At 47.8% G+C, this 21,079-nt stretch overlaps 1 protein-coding gene across 2 annotated transcripts in view; it reads left to right on the top strand.

Moving 5' to 3' along the window:
* UNC5C (unc-5 netrin receptor C) overlaps positions 1-11,018 on the top strand; it is a 409,388-nt gene extending 398,370 nt beyond the window's left edge. For both annotated transcript variants that reach the window (XM_060187721.1, XM_060187722.1), the window contains 4 exons: positions 1,707-1,856; positions 4,314-4,478; positions 5,214-5,392; positions 6,557-11,018. In XM_060187721.1, coding sequence (XP_060043704.1) covers positions 1,707-1,856; positions 4,314-4,478; positions 5,214-5,392; positions 6,557-6,719 — 657 coding nt within the window. In that variant the 3' untranslated portion in view covers positions 6,720-11,018. The remainder of the gene's footprint in view (positions 1-1,706; positions 1,857-4,313; positions 4,479-5,213; positions 5,393-6,556) is intronic.
* The last annotated feature ends 10,061 nt before the right edge of the window (positions 11,019-21,079 follow it).

Here is a 21,079-nt window from a genome sequence, read left to right on the forward strand (position 1 = left end):
AGGAGAGGAGAAGGAGAAGGAAGAAAAGGAGGAGAAACAACCATGGCACTGAAGCACCAAAGCTTCCTTTAATGTGGTGGGCGTCAGGCTCAAACCTGGCTCACACAAATGGCGCTCTATCCAAGTGAGCTATTTTGCCATCCGAGATCAGAGTTCAGTTTTTGCCATAAGTGGGAATCATAGGACAGACACCCTTAAGCCAAATTTTTCTTATTTTATGTGTGCAGGTAGAGCCACTGCACATGCTTTAAAAAATACCCAAAATACACTGCAAACTTAGGTGACTGGTTTTCTCCAATTTGAGATAAGAGCTTGTTTTGGAGTGATTTTTTTTTTCCCCTCACTTGATCCTAGAAACCTATTAAATAAGGGCCTGGGAAATAGCTCATGTGGGTCGTGTGCTGTTTTGCCACATGTGTAACCCAGGTTCAAACTCAGCCACCACTATATTGATGGACACTTCAGTTCTGTGGCGTCTCTCTCTGCACCTCTAAACAAACAAACTAACAAGCAAAGGCTATTAAATAGAACTGTGTTCGGGAGGTGGCTCTGAAGTAGAGCACACACTAGGGGCTCTGGGTTTAATCCCTGACACAGCATTAAAAAAGAATATCTAGCTAAAATAAAAAAAGAAGGGAGCTGGGCGGTAGCACAGCGGGTTAAGCACACATGCCGCAAAGTGCAAGGACCGATGTAAGGATCCCAGTTCGAGCCTCCAGCTCCCCACCTGCAGGGAAGTCACTTCACAGGCAGTGAAGCAGATCTGTAGGCGTCTATCTTTCTCTTCCCCTCTCTGTCTTCCCCTCCTCTCTCCATTTCTCTCTATCCTCTCCAACGACAACAACAACAACAATTAAAAAAAAAAAAGGCAAGAAAAGGGAATTTAAAAAAAGAGGGAATATCTAGTTATGTAGTCTGGGCTGAGTGGTGGCTAAGTGGAGGAACTAAAAAAGAACATCTGTTTTGTTTCTCTATATTTCCACCTAAATTTTTTTATATTTATTTATTATTCATATGTTCATTTATTTTTAGAAAGAGGCAGCAGAGAGGGGGCGTTGGGCACACAGTAGAAAGTACGAGGACCCATGAAAGGATCCTGGCTCAAGCCCTGAGCTCCCTACCTGCAGGGGGTGGCTTTACAAGTGGTGAAGTAGGTCTGCAGATGTCTATCTTTCTCCCCCTCTCTGTCTTCCCCTCCTCTCTAAATTTCTTTCTGTCCTCTAAAAAAAAAATAATAATTGAAAAAATGGTCAAAGGAGCAGTGGATTCATAGTGCCAGTACCAAGCATCAGTGATAACCCTGGAGACAGAAAGAAAGAAAGGAAAGAAAGAAAGAAAGAAAGAAAGAAAGAAAGAAAGAAAGAAAGAAAGAAAGAAACAGAGAGAAAGTGAAAGAGCCTATTGCAATGCAGTGGGGACCAGACTTGAACCTGGATCTCAGTCTCACACATGGCAAAGCAGCACACTATCCAAGTGAGCTATTTGCTGACCCCTACCTGATTTTAAAATTTTACTTGGGGTCTCTTCCCATCCTGAGCTATGCTGGCTACTTCTGTGAAGCTAGTGGGACATCCTCCCATCCTGGGGGGATGCAAGCCATGGGTGGCAGTGGGGAGGGTAGTGGGTACCCCTGTTGCCCGGGTCTCTGCAGGGACAGACATGGGCAGTGTCCTATCTGTCACCACTTTCCTGGTGTGTCCTTGCAGGAGGTGCTGCAGCTGGAGCGGCAGCTGGGAGGGCAATTGCTGGAGGAGCCCAAGGCCCTGCACTTCAAAGGTAGTACCCACAACCTGCGCCTGTCGATCCACGACCTGCCCCACTCCCACTGGAAGAGCAAGCTGCTGGCCAAGTACCAGGTGAGGCTCCTATGTATGAAGCTGGTGGCCAGGAATGGGCCAAGGAAGAGAATAGTGGGCCTGCTAGATAGAGCACAAGTGTCACTGTTGAGGAAGGCATGGGCTCATGTGCCTGGCCCCACCCACAGGGGGAAGCTTCACAGCAGGGGGCAGTGAGAGCTGCGGGTGTCTGCACATTGCTCTCATTGCTCTCTCTCTCTGAGCACCCCTATGTCTTTCTCACTTTCTGTCAAAAAGAAAGAAGGAAAAGAAGGAAGAAAGGAAAGAGAAAGAGGGAGAGAGAGAGAGAGAGAGAGAGGGAGAGAGGGAGAGAGAGGGAGAGAGAGAGAGGAAGGGAGAAAAGAAGGAAGAAAAAGTAGGGGAGGGGCGGGTGGTGATGCACCTGGTTGAGCGCACATGTAACAATGCACAAGGATCTGGGTTCAAGCCCCTAGGCCCTACCTGCAGGGGGAAAGCTTCTCGAGTGGTGAAGCAGGGCTGCAGGTGTCTCTCTGTCTCTCTGTCCCCCTTCCCTCTCAGTTTCTGGCTATCTCTACCCAATAAATAAATAAATATAATAAAAAAAATTTTTAAAGTAGAGCGAGAAGGGAAGGATCAGTCCATATACATGTAATACCCCTCCTCTAAAACTGGTTTCTACCAACGGACTTGCTTCTTCCAAATAGCTTGCAGCCATTAGGAGTTTTGAAAAATCCTCTCAATGTGGTTGAGGGAATGCTCTATTCTCCTTGCAAGTAACCATACTGCCATCACTTTGTTTCACATAAACAAGGTTTAAATTCATCTTCAGAGTTTGACATTAGGTTGATTAAAAAAAAAAAAAACCTTAGACTCTCAAGATAGCTTTTTGGGACAATGCACTTCTTTGCCATGTGTGTGACCCAGGTTTGACCTGGTCCTCATCACATTAGTGCAAGATTTAGTAACATATTCTCTTTGTCCTATCTGTCTACCTGTCTTTCTGTCTATCTGTCTATCTCTTTCTCTTTTTCTGTCTCCCTTTCTGGCTGAAAAAAATTGCCACAGGAATGACAAAAAAATAAAACTTTGATCAGGGGTAGATAACATAATGATTATACAAAAAGAATCTTATGCCTGAGTCTACAAATTCCCAGGTTCAATCCCCTGAACCACTATAATCCAGAGTTGGGGAAAAAAGAAAAAGAAAAAGAAAATCTGAGAGGCTGAGAATTAAGTCACTGGAGAGCATGCACCTTGTCATTCTTGAGACCCTGAGCACTGGCACCATCAGGGAGCTCCATGGATGGGGAAAACCTCTCTCCTTTATATCTGTGGCTCTCATTAGAATAAATAAGTTTGAAAGCATGAGGGGGCAAGAAAGTTATTCACTTGGTGGTGTGCACACTTTGTCACACTCCTAGAGCAAGCTTTGAGCCCCAGCCCCAGCCTGGGAGTTTCAGAGGAGAAGCTTGAGGAACAGTGGAGCTCTGTTTTTGCCCTGCGATGGCATCTCTCTTTCTGGTTCACTCTGCCTCTCTCCTTTGCCATCTCTGTCTCACACCCTCTATCAAGAGGAAAGAAAAAAGAAATGGCCACCAAGAGCAGTGTAGTCATGCAGACACCAAGCCCCATTGATAACCCTTTTTGGCAAAAAGTTAGAAAACTCCTATCTCTTTTTCAAATGCTTATTTCTATTTATTTATTTTAATATATTTATTTATTATTGGACAGAAACAGAGAGAAATTGAGAGGGGAGAAAGAGACAGAGACACCTGCAGCCCTGCTTTACCACTTGCGAAGCTTTCCCCCTGCAGGTGGGGACTGGTGGTTTGAACCTGGGTCCTTGTGCATAGTTCTCTGTGCACTCAATTGGGTATGCCACTGCCCAGCCCCTTCTCTCTCTCTCTTTAACAAACAGGTCTTTAAACATGAGTTTAATGGGAAGCCAAATTTGCATTTGTCTAACTCATGGTTTTCTTTTTGTTGTTGTTGTTTGCTTTTAATCTTTTTATATTTTTTATTAGATAAAGACAGTAATGGAGAGGGGATGGGGAAATAAAGACAGAAAGAGACAGAGAGACATCTACAGCTTTACCTCACCACTTGTGAAGCTTTTCCCCTGTAGGTGGAACCAGGGGCTTGAACATGTGTGCTCAACCAGGTGCAGGAAGCCCTAACTGGAGCATGGGCCATGGGGGAGGAGTTCCCTAAGCTTTTGAACTTGCAATGGATTCTGTTTTGCCCAATGAGAGTCATGCAGACAGCTAGTGAGACCTGTGTATTCTAGGGACTGATGCTCTAGGTTCAAATCCTGACTCTACCCCTGAGAGACCCTGGAGGAGTCACAGAAATTCCTGGGGCTGGGGGTGGGCACAGGGGTCTTTTGGGCACAGCAGAACGAAGGTTGGGGTGGTGAGGTAGCAAGCACTGAGGTAGCAAGTGCTGAGGATGCCGAGCTGGGCCTGAGCTAGAGGCTGACCTTCCTCTGTCCTGCAGGAAATCCCCTTCTACCAGGTGTGGAGCGGGGCCCAGCGGAACCTGCAGTGCAGCTTCACTCTGGAAAGGTTCAACCTCAGCACCACGGAACTGGTGTGCAAACTCTGCGTGCGGCAGGTGGAGGGCGAGGGCCAGATCTTCCAGCTCAACTGCACTGTGTCTGAGGTGAGAAGCCTAGAAGGTTGGCAGTGCATGGGCTTCTGGGAGGCTGCAGGCTTGGGTGAAGACCCAGGAGCAATGACATAGCTCTGTGCTCTCCCCTGGGGCACAGGAGGTCATAAGTGTGGGCATCTCAGATGGCAAGTGGTCTTGGTTTGGCCTGGCCTGGGGTGATTAGTGCCCTCAGCATGAGACAGGAGGCCTCCCTGCTCTGTAGGTACCCCCCCCCCCAATGTGGGGTTCCTCTCTCCCCAAGAGAGGAAGAAAGTTCCTCTCAGATATCTCAGCCATTGCTCCCCCTGCTGAGAAGGCTGAGGAGTCTGCCCCCCACCCCCTCACCCCACAGTGACATAGGCCTGCTCCTCCACAGGGCTAGGTGGGGTGGGGGGTGGGGTGGGGAGAGGCATGCTAATGGAAGGGGAAGGAGGACAGGGAGAGCTCTTAAACAGGTCCTATGCACACAGGAGGCCTGGTAAAGGAGACAAGGCCTCCTGGCAGACATGGAGACATGGTGAGGCCAGCCCATCGCTGCCCCCTGCCTACAGCCTGGAGAGCTGCCTCCCAGCCTCTGAAGTCAGCCCACTAGGCCTTGCAGTCAAAGAGGAAGGCAGAGGAGGAGAAAGGCCAGACTCAGCACAGTGTTGGGAAGGGTTGGTCTGGGACACAGGAACACCACCCTGGGGTGGGAAGGGCCGGGCCCACAGGGACAACTGTCTGGAGCTAAGTCCCTCCCCACTCCAGGAGCCCATGGGCCTTGACCTGCCCCTACTGGGCCCAGCGAGCACCATCACCACTGTGGCTGGCCCTGGCGCCTTCAGCATCCCGCCCCCCATCCGGCAGAAGCTCTGCAGCAGCCTAGATGCTCCTCAGACACGGGGTCATGACTGGAGGATGTTGGCCCACAAGCTCAGCCTGGACAGGTGGGTGCAGCCAGGAACCCCAGCTGTGAACTGCTTCCCTGGGCTCCCAGCTACCTGGTGGGGGTGGGGGGTAGGCTCCCCAGGCACCTGGGAGTTTTGGCTTCCAAGATCACCTAGCAAAGCTGGCAGGAACAATTGATCCACCCTCTAAAATAAGGGATCCACCCTCTAAAGTGAGGGATCTTCCCTCTAAAGTGAGGGATCCCCCCGTCAGAATAGGGATTCCCCCTTTTAAAATGAGGGGTCCACCCTCTAAAGTGGGGAATCCACACTTTAAAATGAGGGATCCACCCTGTAAGGAAATCACTGCGGCTCCCCTAGGGAGAACTGGAGACTGTTCTCATGCTGATATGTACCTGTGAAATGAAACTACAGAGAGAGCTGGGGTCTCCTCCCTGTAGAAAGTGCCCTCCCTCACTACCAAGCAGAGCACACTAGCCCGAGCTGTCAGAGGCTGGGCTGGAGAGAAGGCTTTAGTCCCTGAGTGTTCTGTTAGGAGGAGACCTACAGACACCTGGTCACGTTTTTTGTTTTGTTTTGTTTATTTACATTGGTCATCTCCACAGCTTCACCACTCGGGGTGATTTATTTATTTATTTTTCAGGTAGAAAGAGATGAGGTAGCGAGAGAGAGAGAGACCACAACACCAAAGCTCCCTCCAATGTGATGGAACCTGGGTGACACACAGGACAAAGTAGCACACTGTCCAAGTGAGCTTGTCTAGCGAACGCTTTTGGCCATTTTAATTATAATCTATCCCGATATGCATCTGTCTCAATTTCTTTTATTTGGAATTCTTTTTTGAGATAGAAATGAGAGAGAGAGAGAGAGAGAGAGAGAGACCACAGCACTGAAGCCTTCCCCAGTGCAGTAGGGGCCAGGCTCGAATCAGGGTCTCACAAATGTCCAAGTGAGTTATTGGGGCAAGCATTAAATGACTTCATGCATTCCACTTCTCATCTGCTGAGATTTCACCTGCTAAGCCCCTCACCCCAGGTGGGGTCATTTTAGAGTATGGAGTGTACAGTGGCCCAAGGACCCTTACAAAGCCAGAGGGGGCATCATGTGGGGAGCTCCAGAGCAGAGAGAAAATGTCCCCCCAAAACTGCCCCACTTAGCACCCCCCTTACACACACACACACATTTTGCTCACTTTTATTGCAGGTACTTGAATTACTTTGCCACCAAACCCAGCCCGACGGGTGTCATCCTGGACCTCTGGGAAGCGCAGAACTTCCCCGACGGGAACCTGAGCATGCTGGCGGCCGTCCTGGAGGAGATGGGGAGACATGAGACAGTGGTGTCCCTGGCCGAGGGGCAGTACTGACGATGAGGGCATTCTGCCGTCCAGGACATGACACTGAGGAGAAGACCAAGCTGGAATGGTGACCTTCTCAGGCATAGTCACAGCAGAGAGAGAGAGAGAGAGAGATACCAAGCAGAACACAGGCCCAAACTCCCCTGGACACTACCACTCACAGCAGCTCAGAGAACTGTGTCCCCTCGGGCCTTGGGTCACTACCAACCTCCTCTCCTCTCCTGTCTTCTCCAGTCCTGCCCTCTCCCCCGCGGGGCTGTCTGCTGTGTGGGTACAGGACCTTACAGTTTCCTAGGAAACGCTTTTTATTGCTATCCAGATATATGGATGAACTTTCTTAACAAACCCGGTTTCTACCAAGCTTGTTTACATCCCTTGGGGCAGGGCCACCAACCAGGGCAGTCCTGTTTCTGTTTTGTTTTGTCTTTTGGGTTGAGGTCAGCTGGGGTACAGGCCATGGATGGTGGGCTGTATCTGATTCACCCCAACCCCCTCACAGAGCACCCACGCTACCCCTAGTGGTGCCCGGCAGATGTCTCAGACCATCTGCCCACTGGCGTGCCCTTTCTAGAACTTGCAAGAACCATCGCTGTTCATGTCAGGGAAGTGGAGAGTCTAAGTGTAATAGGGCTTGAGATTCCAGATTCCTGGAGGTTGGGGCGGGGGAGTATCTCTCAGCAGTGGTGTCTTCTAGGAATAATGAGGTCACCTTGCAGGGAAGAGAGTCCAGCCATCATTCCTGCCTTAGGTGTGTCCCTAACAAGCAACTTGATATGTCTTGTTTTTTCAGAACTATCATTATTATCATAATTGTTGAGTATCGGTGAGTGTCCTGGTAAAGAGACTTTCCTGTAACCTCTTTTGTTAGCCATGCTGTTAGTCTTTAGGTTGTTGGCACCTTCTAGAAAGGTGGGCACGACCACCAGTTCAATCCAACAGGCATTGGTCCCTGGATGTTCTGTCTTCCCTCACTCCACCCTCAAAAGGCTCTGAATGGTTCCTGGTTAGGTTACCTTGCTCAGGCAGGGACTTTAGGCCAAGATTCTTGGGACAAAGGTCTGTTTAAAGGTCACTTAGCATCAGAGTTGTGTGGTCCAAGATGATGCCCCTACAACCCCATCTTCTTAGTTCTGGGCCTTAGAACTGGTGATCGGGATACCATTTCTCCTGCTGGTTTGAAGACAACATTCAGCCTCCCTGGACCTCAGTCTCCTTGCTTGTAAAATGAACGGGTGGGTTTAGATCCTCTAGAGGCTCTAGAAGACTAGACTTCACTAGGATGCTGCCCGCTGATTCAGTAGTCTGAGCACCACAGTGGACTGTGACCTGGACCCTGACAGAGCCAGCTAGTCTCTCGCCCCATCTCCAGGCTGCCTTCCCCAGCCCTCCTCCCCCTGTCCTCCCTGGTGGCCGACCATCTTCTAGATTATAGAGCTGTTGTGTTTCCAAGTGTCTCTGTGTCAGTGCAGTACAGTTGTTCTCCCAGAAGGGGGTGCCCTCGTTCAACACGGCCTTCCCCCTCTTTGAGCTCACTTGCTTTCCTTGACTAGTTGCAAATCATGTTTATTGTCTTAGTTGAATTCTTTTTTTTTTCTGCTAAAAACATGTATAACCTGAAATACAGTTGGCAGACTACTTTGCATGAAGGATGGTGTCTCCTCCATCTGTCACAGGCTCTTGTGTTTAACCCATGGACTCAATTCACCCAGCAGGCAGAAAATAAGGAGTCAAGGACAGAGTAGAGCAGCCAAGATTCAGAAAGTACCTCCTGTTTGAATCAGAGCCCACAAGACACAGTCGTGTTTTCAGTCTGTAGGGGCTGAATGTATCTAGGCTGTTGCCTGACTTGGGTCAGAAACCACTGTTCATTCTCCCCCTTCTTTCCACAGACATTTATTCCCTCTGCTATTTTGATGCCTTCTTGATGTTCCCAGGCCCCTTCAGTGTCATTGAGGAACCCTGGGCAGAGATGATAGGTCCTCTTTTTTCCTTTTTTGTCTTTCGGTTCCTATGATTTAGGTACATAGTCAATGATCTCTCTCTCTCTCTCTCTCTCTCTCTCTCTCTCTTTCTGGCAACCCCTTATATCATAGACCACAAATGTTATACCCGTTATGAAAGATGAAGGTTGTCATCAAACAAGTAGAGCAGACAATATTTATACCAATCCCTACATGGTCAAGAGCTAGTAAAGTCTAACTTGTAAAAATTTTTTTAAAAGATGTTTTAAAAATAGAAAGGGAGGAGAGCGAATGTCCATTGTTACTACATCTTCAGTTACTTCTCCAGGTTTTTGATTTTCACTGGTTTAGGAGGTCGTGACACTTTGGAATCAAGAGTTAGAAATCTCTCTTCCTGGGAGGTGCTACAGAGTCAAGAGCATTGGCCTTGGAAGCAAGAGGTCCTGAGCTCCATCCCCTATGTCATACATGCCAGAGTGACACTCTGGTTCTCTTGCTTTCTCTGTCTCGTGTTAATGAATACATAATTCTTTAAAGAAGGATCAGAAATCTGAAGAAGGCTGAAAGGAACTCCCATGCCCAGTGAGAAGCAGAGGGGAACAAACACGTAGCTATTTACTAATCCCAAAACGTTGGATGAAAAATGTCATCTGGCCAGAAGCATTGAATTTAACATGAACTGAACCAGGGGAGCCAGGGAGGTCTGTGGTGTTCAGTTCAGATGCTCACCTGCTGACTCAGCACCCCAGCCCCAGAGAAGATGGGTTGATTTCTCGTGAGGGAGCTCCCACAGAGAGTACAACTTCCATCAACACGTCACGCACCATCCACCTGGAGTCACCTTTCACTGCACATTCTAATTTCCCTCTCCTTTGAAGCAAAGTAAAAGCTGTTAAACAGCTCTCAGACTGAACAGGTCCAGTTAGGGTCACAGGGAGTCCCTCCACCAGCCAGCCATTCCACACAGCACAGGCTGCGTCATTCCCAGAGGAGGGAGAACTGTTTGGTTGAGTTTGGTGCCATCTTGTGGAGTGCAACCACCTACCCTGAGTCCATATAAAACCCCACAAGAAGTGTTTTTGCACAAGAGCTTATTAGCCAGCGCCTTGAGGACATGTAGACCTGGGGACATTTCTACTCAACTGTGCAGATGTCTTTGCCTCTCATTTTCCACTTGCATGACCCATATCCAAGATGGCATTTCACTGTGAACCCTGGCTGTCCTCAGCTTGTTCAAACATGTTCCAAATCGGCTTTGGTCACAGAAATCTACACAGACTTGGATGACGCAGTCTTGGGAGAACTGTCCTTTGGCCATTTGTATTTGTCCTTTGGCTTGCTATGTTTAAATTCTTCCTTTCAGTGCTCCTCTATTTTGGGGAGATGTGAGAAGTGCCCACATCCTCTGAGGAATGGAATTGTTTTCTTATATACACCTGAGAACACCACGACTAAAGGAAGTGTGAATTGTGCTGGAGCACCCACCAGAAGTAAAAAGCCTCCTTTCTTCTGAACTTGGGCGAGATCTAAAGGCACATGTTCCATCCTGTTCTGTTACTGCTCTTGTCTTTTTTATCAGAACTCAACTATGGCTTATGGTAGTGCCAGGGATTGAACCTGGGACCTTGGAGCCTCAGCCATGAAAGTCTGTGTGTAACCAGAGTGCTGTCTCCACAACCCTCATTCATAATTTCTCCTCTCATTCCCCATAAGGGATCTGGAAGGATTAGAAATGAGATCATTTAAGTGATATCTGGGCAGGTGCTCACAGCTACCAGCTTGTTTACAAAGGACATGGATGTCAGTCCGGACACTCACCTCCATGATTCAGCAAAACCCCCCATTCTCTCAGCCTAAGCACCTGCTCCTGCAAAGGCAGGGCAAGGTCTTGTGTTGAAGTGTCCCCACCTAAACTGCCTGGCCCTCACTAAGTTTCCCCTGCACAGCAGTGTGTCAGGGTTTGGCCCCTCTACTCTCAGTAAGAGCCATGCTTTAAGCTCAGGACTCTGGAAACAACACTTTGGGTAATTTCATGAAAGAGTGTTTCTCCTACAAGTAAGATGCATTCCAAGCAAACATTCAGAGGGTGGGGGCAAGGCATTTCTCCTTGAAAGCAACAACCAAGGCCCTTGTCCTCTGTGTTCATGTGTGTGTGTGTGTGTGTGTGTGTGTGTGTGTGTATGTGTGTGTGTGTATGGGGGGGTATTGTCACCATGGCCATGCCCCCCTATCATCTCTGTCATTTCTGACCCATGTCGCCAGGATTCACTTGCCTTCATTGCTCTGAAGTCTATCCCCACAGGGTCAGGCCAAGGAGACCATGTAAGGCCCTGTCAGCGAGAGTCAAGATCACAGAGAAAGATGGCACCTTGAGCTCTCAGTCTGTGTTGACTGTGAGGGCCAGCTTGTGCTGGTCAGCCACTGAGACACAGCTTCACTCTCCAGAGAGACCTCAAGCAAGCCCAAGGATGGTGAAGGCAGAGCGTGGCGGGCAGGGGGGATGAACGTGGGTTTTCCCTCAACTCCAGAGGTGTGTGTGTGTGAATCTGAATGTCATTGCTGAAAGCCAATTATTTGTAAAGATGACGATGGTCAGTGAGCATTAGATTTTATAGATCAAATACGGAAACTATTTTTATTATTATCTCAAGGTAAGAAACCATTTTTTTTACCTTTCGAGTGCCTCATAGGACCAATTCTTAATCCTTTTTTTTCTTTTTCATTTTTGTATCCTTTAACCTTTCAGAGCTAATGTTGACAGAAATCCTTAGAACTTTTGCCTCTTTGCAATGAAGTGCTGTTTCCCTACCCTGAGTAATCTATTTGTATAACCCCTGGCTGTAATGATACACTTGGAAAGATGTCCCTGTATCTTTGATGACTTTGTTAATGGGATAAGCTGATGAGGAATAAACACATTGTAACCCCACACTCACTTCTGCCTGGTCCGTACAGGTGGAGGAAGACAAACAGAACAGATCTTTCCAGAATTCACGCCTAGCGGCATCCTATTTATAAGAAGCCAAAAGATGGCTTTGTATATTCAGCAGTCAGTGGGCTTTCTCTGTGGACCACATTCAACAGTTGTGACTCAGTTTATTAAGCCTGGGTGACACATATCCAGAAATTCTGCTTTGAAAAAATGTCTTTTGAGGAGTTGGTAAGGTTCTGGAATGATCTGGACTGGTGGGTATGGTGGTGGTATTATCAAATGGTTTGTTCAGCTGAGTGTTAGGTGTGTCCTCAGCCCTTTTACAGCTTGGCCCAAGAAGGCACATCACAACAGACAGACAGATGCCCACAGATGCACCAACAACTGTAATTCCTTCCCAGCCTCCTGTATGGACTCTTGAGTGTAACGCACAAATCCTCCCGAACCCCAAATCAGGAGTCCCCGCAGAATGTCCTGGGCCCAGGCCTGTTGGTTGAGAAGAAAGGAAGATGAGCCTCTGACCTGAGATAGAAATGATTCACTACTGTTCAGACAGGTCCCTCAGCAGAGCTCGACATGGCCAAAGGTGAGGACCTTTCAGGGTCCCTTGTGAATCTGCCCGAGTCCGTGTGCCCATCCAGCCTTAAAACCCAAAGACCTCCTGGAATGGGCATAGCCAGATCTGCTGTGGAACTTGATGGGGCTGCAGGATGCCCCGGTACAGAGGCACAGAGTGGAGGCGGGGGGCGGGGGGAGGCAGGGAAGCTCTGAAGGCAGAGGTGAGTTGGGTGGGCCCTTGGTCTTGAACCTGAGCTCTTGGTGGAGCTGTGCCAGAGATTCCAGACCTGGCCTGAGTTCCAGAGGGTAAAAGGGACTGTTCTAGCACAGCGTTGAGCAGCAGGGTCCATAGGCAAGGTACACGCCTTTGCCCATCTCTGGTCTTCAGGTCTCCTGTGACCTTGTAAGTGGAGTGCAAAAGCCCCAGTGTACACCCTCCAGGCCATCAGGGGAGGGCAGCAGCCCAGCTTAATCCAAGTCCAACATGTGGCTTGGGTCTCTTTCCTCCTTTCCCAGCCCAAGGTGGGAGGTGGTGCAGAACTTGTCACTAACTGGACACTCTCAACCCCTAGACACACACTTAGAGAGAGAGTATGTGTGCTAGGTGTGTGTGGTTGTGTCTGTGTGTGAATATCTGTCTCTGTGTGCTGGATGTGTGTGTGTGTGCTGGGTTGTGTGTGTCTGTATGTTGTTGAATTTTTTTGTGTGCTATGTGTGTATGTGCGGTTGTGTTGTGCTGGGTTCTGTGTCTGTCTGTGTGTGTGCTATGTGTGTGTACTGTGCGTGTCTATGTGTGTGTGTCTCTGGCTGTGTGTGTCCACTGGGTGTATTTGTATGTCTCTGTGTGTGCTTGTGTCTGTCTCTGTGTGTGCTAAGTGTGTGTGTCTGTGTCTGTGTCCATGTCTTTATGTGTATGCTAGGTGTGTGTGAGTGTATGTGTGCTGGATGTGTGTTTTTGTGTGTGTGCTTGGTGTGTGTGTCTGTGTTTGTATGTGTGTGCTAGGTGTGTCTCTGTGCTGGGTGTGTGTGTTGACTGTGTGTGCTGAGTTGTGTGTGTGTGTATGTGTGCTGGGTGTCACAGCCTGGCGTGAGTTAACTGTTGAATGATGGCCAGTTGGTAGTTGTCCACTGCAGTTTCTGAGGAGGGACACCCTGCAGCTTCTGAACTCAGAAGCCTCTGCCCATGACCTGAAGAGCCCAGCTGCAGACTATGTCAGAGAGAGGTTTGGGCTTAGTCTTTTTTTTTTATGAACTGCAACCACACAGCCTTGGCTCTGCAGAGTCGGAGCCCTTCCTCCAGTGTATGGGAGGTCCCTCTTGCTGTTTCTTCTATGCAATTGCTTTTCTAGAAAACTCCTGGAGAGGAGGAGTATGCAGGGGGATGGAGGGAAGGAGTACTAGCTCCAGGAGACCCCTCTCCCAGGCTGCCTAGCCCACCCTTCCTCCAGTCCTCTGGGTTTATAAATCGTCTGCATTTGCTCTGTCGACCACCATGTACCAAATGTAAGAAACACTTTCTAAACAGGTAATAAATTATATTCACAAGCAAAGGAGAGTACTGCCCCCCTGCTTTCTTACAACAAGCCTCTCTCTGGGTCTCTTACACTGGGTTCTGAACGGATGGCCAGTGTTCACACCCCTGCTCAGAAAGGACTCAAACAGGATTGTGCTGCACAGACTTTTTTAAAAAGATACATTTATTTATTTATGATTTTGACAGAGATATAGAAAAATTGAGAAGGAAGAGAGAGATAAAGAGACAGACACCTGCAGCCCTGCTTCACCACTCCTGAAGCTTTCCCCCTGCAGGTGGGAGCCAGGGGCTTGAACCTAGGTCCTTGTACACTGTAATGTGTGCACTCAACCAGGTGCACCACTGCTTGGCCAACCTGCACATACTTTGCACAACAGGACCCCCCGACCCCAGGACTTGACCCCCCTGAGATGCCAATTCCACGGGTTTGGGTCATACTGACGTGTGTTGAGAGACATATTTATCTATTTATTGTTGGTCATCTCTGTGGCTTCACCTCTCCCAGGCCAACACTTTTCAGATATAAAGCCAGAACAAGAAAAAAAGACACCCCAGCACCCCAGTTTCCTTCAGTGTAGTGGAGGGCCAGGACTGAACCTGTGCTATATTCATAACAGAGCAGTTCACTGTCTGGGTGAGCTTCTTTCTTTTTGATTGTTCTTATTATCTTTATTAGATAATAAAGACAGCCTGAAATTGAGGGGGAGATAGAGAATAAGAGAGACACCTGCAGTTCTGCTTCACCATGTGCAAAGCTTCCCCCCTGCAGGTAGGGACTGGAAACTCAAATCCACATCCTTGTGCATTGTAACATGTGCGCTCAGCCAAGTGTGCTATCACCCAGCCCTCTGGGTGAGCTTCTCACCATCCTTGCTGTGAGTTTTCCATGCCTGCAGATGGTGCAGAGGTAAGAGTGGAGTCTCAGCACAAGAGAAACCTGGGAATGACAGGAGGGCACAGTCCCATCCTGAGACAGACAGCTCTACAGAGTGATTGTGCCTGGGAGTGTGTGGGGAGGTGGGGGAGGGGCAGTGACAGCCTGCCCAAAGCTAGGTCTGCCCCTCAGGGTAGCAGGTGGCCAACGGGGCACTTAAGCCAAGACGAGGCACCTGGAAGCTTTGGGCTCTTACATAAAGGAACACTGCACTATGAACACTGCAGCTCATGGCCGGGTCTCAGTCCACAGCAACTCAAATCAACTTCCACTCTTCAAGGGGTGTCTGTCTGTCTATAGATGCAGGTGGGGGAGGACAGGACCACCAGGAGTTAGATCTGGCATCAAAAAGAGGGCCAAAGGCTATCACTGCTTCTGAGACTGGGAGGACACACTCTCCTAGAACTGAGCCTCATGTACTGTTACTGTTCTTCATTGCTTCTCTTTTAATGAAGATTTATGTGATTCCTTCTTTCATTATTTATTTTTTTTTGGCACTAAGGTTATCAATAGGACTCAGTGCCAACACTACTATTCCCAGCAGCCATTTTGTTTGATAGAGGATGAGAGACAGAGAAAAGCAGAGACACCTGTAGACCTGATCCATCTTTTCTGAACCTTCCCCTTGCACTCCAGGTGGGGACTGGGGACTTGAACCCAGGTCCTAACACAGGGTAACGTATGCTCTACTGGGTGCACCACCCTCCAGCTCCTCTGTGTTTGGTTTTATAAGAAGAAACCAGAGCCCCTTCAGTTCTGGTGTAAGGCAGTGTCCAGGACTGAAGCTGGATGCTCACTCTTGTTTCAGCTGGGCAAGGCCTGAACAATTGGAGTCCCTGGAGTTTTCTTCCTATTTCTACACTCTGGGTTTTGAGGTATGTTAATAGTCCCTGCTTGCTTGGGTCAAGTTCAGCCGGAATCACCAGCCCCTGGTGGTGTCCTCCTACAGTTCGCAGCAGATCCTAGCTTTGGAGAAGTGCGGGGAGATGCCCTCAGTTGGATTACAGCTGGCCCTACCCCAGAGTTTGTGTTTTTGAAGAGTTTGAATTGCCCTTGGGCAAAGGAACCATCCACATCAGGGTCACAGTCACTACAGCTGGATCCAAACCTGGGTCACGGGGCAGGGTGGCAGTCCACCTAGTTAAGTACTCAAGAGTTATACTCAAGCCCCAGCTCTCCACCTGCAGGGGGAACACTGCAGGTCTCACTCTCTTGCTTTTTCTCCCTCCCTCCCTCTGTCTCCAGTATTATCTCTGGGCTTGGTGCTGGCACTAAGAATTCACTGCTATTGATATGGCCATTTCTCCCCCATTTTATTGGCTAGGACAGAAAGTAATTGAGAAAGGAGGAGACATAAAGAAAGAGAGGCTCGGTGGGTGCACCCAGCACATAGTACTAAGTGCACATAGTACTAAGCTCAAGGACCTGTGCAAGGATTTGGGTTTGAGCCCCTGGCTCCCCATCTGTGTGTGTGGGGAGAACATTACAAGTGGCAAAGTAGGTTTCTTTCTCTCTCCCTTATCTCTCAATTTCTATCCTACCCAATAATAAAAATTAAAATAAATAATAATATAAATTAAAATAATAAAATTAAAATAATGGAAAAATGGCCTCTAGGAGCAGTGGATTTGTAAAGCTAGCAGCGAGTCCCAGTGATAACCCTGGAGGCAAAAGAAAAGAAAAAAGTGAGAAAGAGAGGGATAGAGAAATACAGACACCTACAGACCTCCTTCACCACTTGTGAAGCATCCCCTTGCAGGTGGGGCACATGAAATTGAATTTGAGTCCTTGCGTATAGTGCTATGTGCACATTATAGGGTGTGCCATTGCCTGGCCCACTTCTTCCTTTTCTGTCACCTTCTCCCCTCTCAATTTCTCTCTGTCCTATCAAGTTAAAAAAAAAAAGAGTGAGAAAAATGGCCACTGAGAGTGGGCACTGAACTCCAGAAATAACCTTGGTGGCAATAAAAATAAAAATAAGTTACCAAATGTGGGTCAAAAATGTCAAGGCAAGGACAGTAGGGACAGTATAGGGGCTTGCAACAAATGCGCATGCGCACGCGTGTGTGTGTGTGTGTGTGTGTGTGTGTGTGTGTGTGTGTGTGTGTGTGTGTGTGTGTGTGTGTGTGCGCGCGCGCGCACGCGCGCGCGCGCGCGCACACACACACACAATCAAGGGCTGGGGAGACCGCATAGTGGTTCTGCAAAAAGCCTTTCCTACCTGAAGCTTTGAGGTCCCAGATTCAGTCCCCATCACCACCATCTGCCAGAGGTGAGCAAGGCTCTGGGAAAAATTATAGTAATAATACTACTAATGATAATAATAATGAGGAGGCGGGAGAGACAGCATAGTGGTTCTGAAAAAGACTCTCCTGCCTGAGGCTCTGAGCTCCCAGGTTCAATCTTCAGCACCACCATCAGCCAGAGCAGAGCAGGACTCTGGAAACAAACAAATGAAAAACTGGTCCCACTGAAGGCACCGATTCAAATGGAGACCTCCTCTGTGTTAGGGGCCAGGTGGTGGCATCAGTTTGAGCATTTTTTCTGAGCCATGATGAGCTCTTCCAAGTCCCCTGCGGTCTCTAAGGCCAGTTAGGATGCACTCATACCCATGGAGTGACAGGAAAAGTACCTTTCAAACCTCTGAGGAGGAAGTGTGCCTCACAGAGCACCTGGTAAGTCTTGTCTCAAACACTGTTTCCCAGTGCTGAGGGGATGAGGGGTGGGAGGGTAGGGAGTGGAGGGAGGGTGATGGGGGACTGAAGCCACGCTGCCGCCTTTGGGTCCTCATCATTGAGGCCTTGTGGCCAGAGGTATAACCACTGGCAGGTCTACTGTGAGGGGCATCTCCTCCTCAGGTGGCTCTAGTTCTTGAACAACATGAGCTGCCTGCCCCAGGTGGAGGGAGGATGAAGCTTCATTAATTATTATTATTCATTCTAGTCTTAGCAATAACATTTGTTAGGGGGCCGACTGGTGGCACACCTGCTTAAGCACACACATTACAGGACCCAGGTTCAAGCCTTCAGTCCTCACCTATAGGTGGGAAGCTTCACAAGCAGTGAAGTAGGGCTGCAGGTATCTCTCTATCTCTCTCCCTCTTTATCTCCCCTCCCGTCTCAATTTATCTCTGTCCTATCCAATAAAATAGAAAGAAGGAAAAAAAAAAAAAGGAATGGGGAATGGCCTCTGGGAATGGTGGATTTGTAGTGCCAGCACCAAGCCCCTATAATAGTCCTGGTGGCAATAAATAAGTAAAATGACATTTATTGAACAAATTCATAACAGAATCTCACCCACACTTGTGGATACTTCACTTCCACTATCGCCTGGATTGGATCTTAGGTATGGATGATGATTGGAGAACACAGTGGCTGTCACCAGTTCCTCTGGATTTGGTGATTTGGGTAGAGATTTTGCCTGTGACCGACATTTCTGTGGGCATTCTCCACAGTAGCTGCAGAGTCCAATTGCACCCCTCCTCCCCAAATGACGGCTGACTCTGGTAACCTTCAGGACATCCTGAGAGAAAGTCAGGAAGCTGAAGCCGTGGGGCAAGGAGTTGCCTGGTTTTAAGCTCCCGGTCCCCACCTGCAGGTGGGAAGCTTCACAAGCATTGAAGCAATGCAGGTGTCCCTCTGTCTCCCTTTCTTTTAAACTTTATTTATTTATTATCTTTATTTATTGGATACAGACAAACAGAAATCAGGAAGGTAGGGAAAAATAGGGAGAGAGACAAAGAGACACCTGAAGCCCTGCTTCACCACTCACAAACTTTCCCTCTGCAGGTGGGGACTGGGGGCTTAAACCTGGGTCCTTTCACATTGTAAGGTGTGCACTCAACCAGATGCACCATTGCCTGGCCCCCTCTCCCTTTCTACATACCCCTGCCTTCTCAATCTCTCTCTGTCTCTGTCAAAAAATAAAATATATAAAATATTTATTTTAAAAGTATGATCATGGGAATTGGGCGGTAGTGCAGCGGGTTAAGTGCAGGTGGTGCAAAACGCAATGACCAGCATAAGGATCCTGGTTCAAGCCCCTGGCTCCCCACCTGCAGGGAAGTAGCTTCACAAGCGGTGAAGCAGGTCTGCAGGTGTCTTTCTCTCCCCCTCTCTGTCTTCCTCTGCTCTCTCCATTTCTCTCTGTCCTATCCAACAACAATGACATCAATCATAACTACCACAATAAAACAACAAGGGTAACAAAAGGGAATAAATAATTTTTTTAAAGTATGATCATATAACAACATAGGAAAGTTGCATTGCTCTTGTGTAGTGTCATGCTGGGGGTCGAACCCAGGGAGTGGGATGTCAGGACACACCCTTGGCCACAGTGCCCCTGGTGCTGACCTGGTCTGGCCACCCAGGCCAACCCCAGTGGCCATACACTGCCAGCTGCCCTCAGACCAGCGGCTCCCCCACTATCCTCCTGTCACTCCCAGCATATGGTCGCACCCCCTCGTGGCGGGAAAGAGGAACCCATAGGTGCCTTAGGCTCTGGGGCTGGGCTGTACCCCAATACACAAACTCACCTGCACCAGTTCCTTCAGCACTGCATGCCTGCCTGCTTCAACTGGTATTTGCAAAGACAAAGGGAAGAAAGGAAGGGAGGAGTTGGATGGTGGCATAGCTGGTTGAACACACATGTTACAATGTGCAGGGACCTGGGTTCAAACTCTTGGTACCCACCTGCAAAGGGAAAGTTTGAGAGTGGTGAAGCAGGGCTGCAGGCGTCTCTCTGTCTCTCTTCCTCTCATCACCCCCTTCCCTCTCAATTTCTGGCTGTCTCTAGCCAATAAATAAAAAAATAAAAAAGCAACAAGAAATGAAGAAATGAAGGAAGAAAGACTAAAAAACATTTTTTTGTTGTTCTCAAGGGGAGAATGAAGCCATTTTATTGGGGAATGTTAAAAACAAAGCCATTTATTGATACAATCTTTAACAAATACAATTGTTCCCTAGTACTGAATAGTTAGAGTATATACAGATTCAATAAGGCACTGGTTCTCTCAAAAGAGCTTTCTTCTGGTTACAGACAGACAACAAAAGTTAGTATCTATTTGCTAACTTCTTCTGCCACCCCTCCTCCCCCTATACCTCCAAACATGGCATTGTGTCTTGCTCTAACAGGAGGAATTGTAAACTGCTGAATCAAATAATTTCTGTTTCCACGGCTGTGTAACTTGGGTTTTCTAAGGCAGATCTATGGAACTGTTCAAGTTAAAGAAAAAAGAAAACTGTTCCTCTTTCTTGTACTCTTTCACTTTCAGAGGATTCAGACCAAACCAAAAACATAAAACATGGCAACATGGAAGGATCAGACATGGCTAAAAAATCGAGGCAATTCCATCTTGATTAAGGAGCTGTGCTTGGCTATACATCAGCTGAAATGTGCCCGATAGCTCTCTGCCAGTCAAAGCTTCCCATATGTCAGATTTCCAAGATACTCTGTGTCTTGAGGAAAGGAAAAAAAAATAATAATGGTAAAGAGTGCCTTTGGGGAGGTGCTACCCAATGTCTGTGTTGCCAACACGACATTCAGAGCACAGTTACCCATGATTCTGTCATCTACACACATTCATAAATAAATATTAGGCTTCATTTAGTACTTTCTCATCCATAATATTTGACTCTCAAATCCACATGATGGAGTTGTGCCTTACTCCAAACTGAACAATTATATATACATATATTTCTATATGATATGTACAGATACATAAAAAAAACCTTGACACCTGAACACCTTAGCATTCAAAGCTCATAGTAGCTACCAACTAATATTTCAGAATAAGTTTGGGGGGAGTGGGGCCATTCAAAGAAAGATTTCATCTTCAATATAGTCCTGAAGGTAAGTGATGATCTACATTCCTAATTTCCCGGTTCCCACGTCTACTACTGAAAGACAAAGCAAAACCATATAAAATTCAAACCAGGGGTGTGAGAATTTTAAAAATCAAAAAGAATTATTCACAAGTAGTAGGTAGCCCCTTCAGGAGGAAAATTTTTTTAAATTTTATTTATTACTGGATAGAGACAGAGAAATTGAGAGGGGAGGAGGAGAGAGAGGGAGAGAGACACCTGCAGTCCTGCTTCATCACTCATGCAACCCCCCCCCCCATGCAGGTGGGAACCAGGGGCTTGAACCCACATCCTCTTGCACTGTAATGTGAACGCTGAACTGGGTGCACTACTGCCTGGCCCCAGAAGAAGATTAATATTCCATAATTGGGGGGGGGGGGTAAGATACAGAGAAAATGTATCCATAAGTGAATCTGTGTCTCATTGAAAGACCATAATAACAAAATAGGTCTTTCAAGTGATCTAGGGCATAATTCTTAGGTGTTTATAGTAAGTGCACCAAACATAATTGAGGAAACTTTTGGATATGATTTTAATTTCTTCCCATTCTCCATGGGAACTCCCTAGAAAGACAGTGATGATTAAATCA

The sequence above is a fragment of the Erinaceus europaeus genome, chromosome 3 (genome assembly GCF_950295315.1).
Source record: "Erinaceus europaeus chromosome 3, mEriEur2.1, whole genome shotgun sequence".
Classification (NCBI taxonomy): Eukaryota; Metazoa; Chordata; class Mammalia; order Eulipotyphla; family Erinaceidae; genus Erinaceus; species Erinaceus europaeus.